This window comes from Penaeus chinensis, chromosome 33 (assembly GCF_019202785.1).
Source record: "Penaeus chinensis breed Huanghai No. 1 chromosome 33, ASM1920278v2, whole genome shotgun sequence".
In the NCBI taxonomy this organism is placed as follows: domain Eukaryota; kingdom Metazoa; phylum Arthropoda; class Malacostraca; order Decapoda; family Penaeidae; genus Penaeus; species Penaeus chinensis.
The window spans coordinates 15,201,434-15,206,370 of NC_061851.1; the positions used below are offsets into that span (position 1 = coordinate 15,201,434).

The window sequence follows — 4,937 nt, forward strand, 5'->3', positions numbered from 1 at the left end:
GGTTCAGTCAGGCAAATCAGAATCTAGGAAAACATGCGGGCGCCCGGCTGCACTAAGCGTCTATGTTATTTGCAAAAATTAGAGAAGTAAATAGCTAATTAGGTAAATAAATTGATATATAAAATTCCGTTATTATTATCGATATCATTTTATTTAGTATTTAATAATAGGTGTTTCAATCACTTTCTCTAGTTACGTAAGTTCGAGACGAGAACAATGATCATCGAATCAATGAATGAATAGTACGAGTAAGACGTTAAACAAATCCAATTACTGATAATAACTCTCAGTCTTAAGTTTAATCCCCAGAATTAAGTATTAGAAATACAGATTAGGTTTTAGAAATACAGACACCACTGTTAAAGGAGCCTTGGCAGCTGAACCGAAGCGTCTGGTGGTTGGAGAAGCGGAGGTCATCTGCTGTCTCGCATGGTCGCTCCCTCGTGTATCTGGTCTGTAAATACACACCTACTATTGTCGACAGGCCTGTGTGAACATGTGTACGAATCGTAAATATGGCATTATTTAAATGAAAACTTACATACATGCTTATATACGTACATACTTACATACCACCGCACATGCGCGCGCGTGCGTGCGTGTGTGTATTAGTGATGAATTAATGACAATAAAAATGGCTGATTGGTTATTTGCCGCTCGTGAATATGAGATCCCCATAAGCCACAATAAATAAAATTTTAGTGAGAACAGATGTTATCCGAAGGCATTATCGACCTTTGTTTTGTTTTTTTTTTCATTTTCATTACAGCTGTTTATGCCAAATGACCTTACACACCTACATGCAAGCGGGGGCAGAATCCACCCTAAAAAAAAAAAAAAAAATGGTTTCCATACCAAAATTACACATCTTGCGAAATATACTTACAGACATGCACGTATACACACATACATGAACCTCGAGGACAACACTTGAAGTCAACCAATCTCACCCAGTCCCAAAATACCCGAAGGCACTCAACAGAAAAAAGAAAGAGGACAAACGAAGAGGAAAAACAAACCTACCATAACCTAAAAAGAAAAAAAAAAAAAAAAAAAGAAAGAAAGAAAGAAAGAAAAAGACAGAAAGCAATCACACTCCTTTAAACGGAGAATATAAACACGAACCCGAAGCTGCTTCGAAGCGTCCAAGGCTGCTGGCAAGGTGAATTAGTTTCGTACAGCTAACAAAGGTCGTCTCAGTGATAGTTGACACTTTACCTGTGGCGTTTAGGAGTTGTAAATCGGTCTGACCTCGCAGGTGTAATCCTGGGGACATGACTGGGTCGAGAGGTCGAATTAGCAGACATTTTGGGGAATGTTATTCTAAGCATGTGTATACATATACAAGTATATATTATATACATATGTGTGTTGTATATACATATTATATACATGTATATATATATATATATATATATATATAAAACACACACGTGTGTATACATGTACAAACACATACACACGCGTGTGTCTATATACATATATATATATATATATATATATATATATATATATATATTATATATATATTTATGTATATACACATTTATGTGCATATATGTGTGTGTTCGTGTACACATAACTACTGCAATAAGATTAACAAGTGGTAATTCCTCGCATATCTTTCTGACTGGCAGCCTTGCTAATGGCTTTCCTGTGAATCCGGTGTAGGAACTTCCGGTCGAATTATTTATGAAAATGTAAGAAAACAAATTGGAGGAATTTCAAACTTGTCTGTTTATTGATTAAATTATATGACTAATAAAGTTAATTTTAGTTATTATGTCCGAAGTACTTGTGGAAATGTCAGTGGATATTTTACAGCATATATAATTTATAAGGGTTAAATTTCCCATAAATATGTAAGCTTACCGGTCTATGGTAACTGATACGTACTTAGAATTTAACGTTAGTAACTTATTTGTATCATTTAAACATAGTTACTTTCTGATGGTTGCATTTTTATAATCATAACCATTAGAACACATATCTCTTTCTCTCTCTCTCTTCCCTTTCCCTTGTCTCTCTCACTTTATCCCCGTTCTCCCACTACCTTTCCCCTCTCCATCTCCATTACCCACCTCTCTCTGCTCTTCCCCCTCCCTCCCTCTCTCTCTCTCTATCTATCTCACTCCTCCCCCCTCTCTCTATTTCTATTTCCCCTTCCCCCTCTCTCTCTTTCTCTTCCCCCCTCCCCCCTCTCTCTATTTCTCTTCCCCCCTCCCCCCTCTCTCTTTCTCTTCCCCCCTTCCCCCTCTCTCTCTTTCTTTTCCCCCCTCCCTAACTCCCTTTCTTTCCTCTCTTCATATAAAGGCAAACAAATATTCCCTTCACAGACTCTCTGATATGTGTCAACGCTGCATTAAAAGGGATTAAACTCCATTCCATATTGTACAGAAATGCATTAGGCTAGCACCTATTAAATCCTATTGAAAATGCAGTTGCTCTTATGCTGAGGCACGAAAGTTGGTGCATTATGCTGCCACTGAGAAAGGATGGGCTTTTCAAGAACGGCCCTAGCAGAAGGTCAGGAATCAAGATGCATTGTGAAGTCTTCTGGTATTTTCTTTTAGCTGAGTCATGGCGGAAGGGGAGTGAACTTTTGATCGTATAATTCGTGTTCATTCATCCATTATCGTTTTTTTTTTTTTTTCTTATGTCAACTGAAATTTTGTTTGTAACTGTCAGTCTGTACACGTATTGTTTCCCATTCAAACTTCGCTAATAGGATTTTTTGGTATGGGGAGTATTTATTCATTTTCTCTCTCTCTCAACTTTTCATTGGAAATGGAAGAAACAAACAAAGTCAATCACTCTCCAAGATTTATTTGCAAAAATAGAGAATTCTTACAACCTACGCAGTATAAAATGCAGTCATCTCGTAGCTCAGACACATCGACGGTGGGGCAGAAAAGCGAACATGAAAACCGAAGCTTTGAAGCCTCGAACTGGGCTTGGTAGCACTGGAAACTAAAGCTGCTGGACCATTGGACGTCGTGTTCCTTAGTTCACCGAGAGTCCTATCTCTGAAGTGGTCTCGCCTGCGGAACACCTGAATGAGGTAGTGATTTCAGGGGAACTGACTTTGTTTCGTTGTGGCAGGAGGGTGAGAGATGGGTATGAGTTTCAGGATGATATATCAGAGAGAAACGTGCATCTGAGTGAAGCACATCCATTGGAATGAAATGGACGATAAGTGATCGTTATCTTTTATGATATATGAAATGACCCAATTTCTTTTATTGACATACCTTTCTACTTATTCATTCATCCATCTATATGTCAACCTTTCAATCTATCCATATACATAGAAAAAATAAAGACAGTTTGAGCACCAAACTATTGTGATGAGAAGCATTTCTGTCCCTATCAACACTGCCCCCGCCCCTTCTCCCCCACCAGGCACTAACCGTTTATCAACACAAGGCCACAGGTAGGAACTCCAACCGCAGAACGCGTCGAGGCCAGATAAGCGACGAGACAAAATCCCCAAAGGAAAAAGTAAAAGCGCCTCGCAGCCTCTGGATCCTTCCCTTCCTCAGCTCGTCCTTGCCTAAATCCTTCGACCGTGTACCTAAAGCCATTGGTCCCGCAACTTTTCATAGATCCGACGTCGAATCTAACCGAGGCTGTGGGTGCGCCTACGAAACAGTTCCTCCTGCTGCTCGGACTTCGACCTCTTCTTCTTCTTCCACAGGGGAGGAAAGGTTTTGTGCCGCTTCTGGTAATGATCGGCATACAAGAGTCCTATAACGATGGGTAGCATTGCTAAGTTTGCTAAAGTAGCGGTACAGGTAAGAGTTGTTTGCACTCAGAGTCTTGGCTCAACTATATCTGACGGGGAGTTGGCTGCCCCTGCTTTATACGCTGGGAGAGGGGCCGGTCTGTTGGCCTCTCCTCCCTCGGCCATATTTAGAACACGCCGTTTCGGTATACCGTGATACATCTGGCACCCGTTACTGTAGAACCAACCGAATGTTCTATGTAATTTTTATCTCGCCTTTCTCTGTATTTGTCTACGCGTTATGAATCCGTATCATATATGTCGAGGTTCTAAGGGAAATTCTAAACGGTTGCAGTTGAAGACATTCAGATTGATTTCAATACATAGGTTTATGTTCAGATTGTTATTGTTATTGCTCTTTTGATGTTATTATTGTTGTCATTGCCAGAACATGCAGCATGTGCTTATTCCACACAGCACGTGGTCGTGGTTATGTATAGTAATGCTGCTATTTCTGTTCTCTATAACGTGAACAACAGAGTATTTAATGATCGCTTAATCACGGAATAAGATAAACAAATGATCTGTCATGTCTAAGCTCAAATTCATCAATACCTAGGTTATTATATATAATATTCAAAAGTAAAAAATTCAATGGAAAATCATGTATGTATTAGCAAAACGGGATTCGCGATATTCGCTGTCACCTTTTCTGCGTTTACTTGGTAATCGTGTTTATCACATCTGTCAGTCAAGCTTTCCATGTGGAGATAATACATGTACATACACTCATAACTAATGGTCGACAATCTGTTGTGAACTGAACAGATACTACGGTATTAACAGAGAAACCAATTACTAATTCTTCATGTATACTTCTGCAGGTAAACAAGCATACATGTGCTATTGGATCTGGTTATGACCAATTTTATTCGTTACTCAGCAAACATTTGTTGTACTACTTGACAACAACTTTCCTCAAAAAGATCGAATGAAGTAAGTCCATCTCAATGTGTAAACAAGTGTCGAGTAATATCTGAAGCCTAAGTCAGATCTCGTCTTAACTTGTGGACATTCTGTTGTCGTGATTTGCAAGGGTTCAAACGCGCAAAGAGGAATGATTTATTTTGGTGTTCCGGATGTTACGAGCATATATATATATATATATATATATATATATATATATATATATATATATATATGTATATATGTA

The 4,937-nt window shown here is 38.8% G+C and overlaps 1 protein-coding gene across 1 annotated transcript; it reads right to left on the bottom strand.

Moving 5' to 3' along the window:
- Positions 1–2,809: 2,809 nt before the first annotated feature.
- LOC125043232 lies at positions 2,810–3,844 on the bottom strand. The gene is made up of 2 exons (XM_047639242.1): positions 3,411–3,844; positions 2,810–3,041 (listed from the first exon to the last, which is right to left on the bottom strand). The coding sequence occupies exons 1-2, from the start codon at positions 3,736–3,738 to the stop codon at positions 3,004–3,006; spliced, it is 366 nt and encodes a 121-aa protein (XP_047495198.1). The 5' UTR covers positions 3,739–3,844; the 3' UTR covers positions 2,810–3,003.
- Between the last annotated feature and the right edge of the window lie 1,093 nt (positions 3,845–4,937).

Excerpts from the sequence above, each read along its gene's own strand:
- LOC125043232 (XM_047639242.1), bottom strand. The coding sequence starts at position 3,738 with ATGCCGATCATTACCAGAAGCGGCACAAAACCTTTCCTCCCCTGTGGA. Across the intron at positions 3,042-3,410 it reads TGGCCTTGTGTTGATAAACG|GCGAGACCACTTCAGAGATA; the intron begins GTTAGTGCCTGG and ends GGTGTTCCGCAG.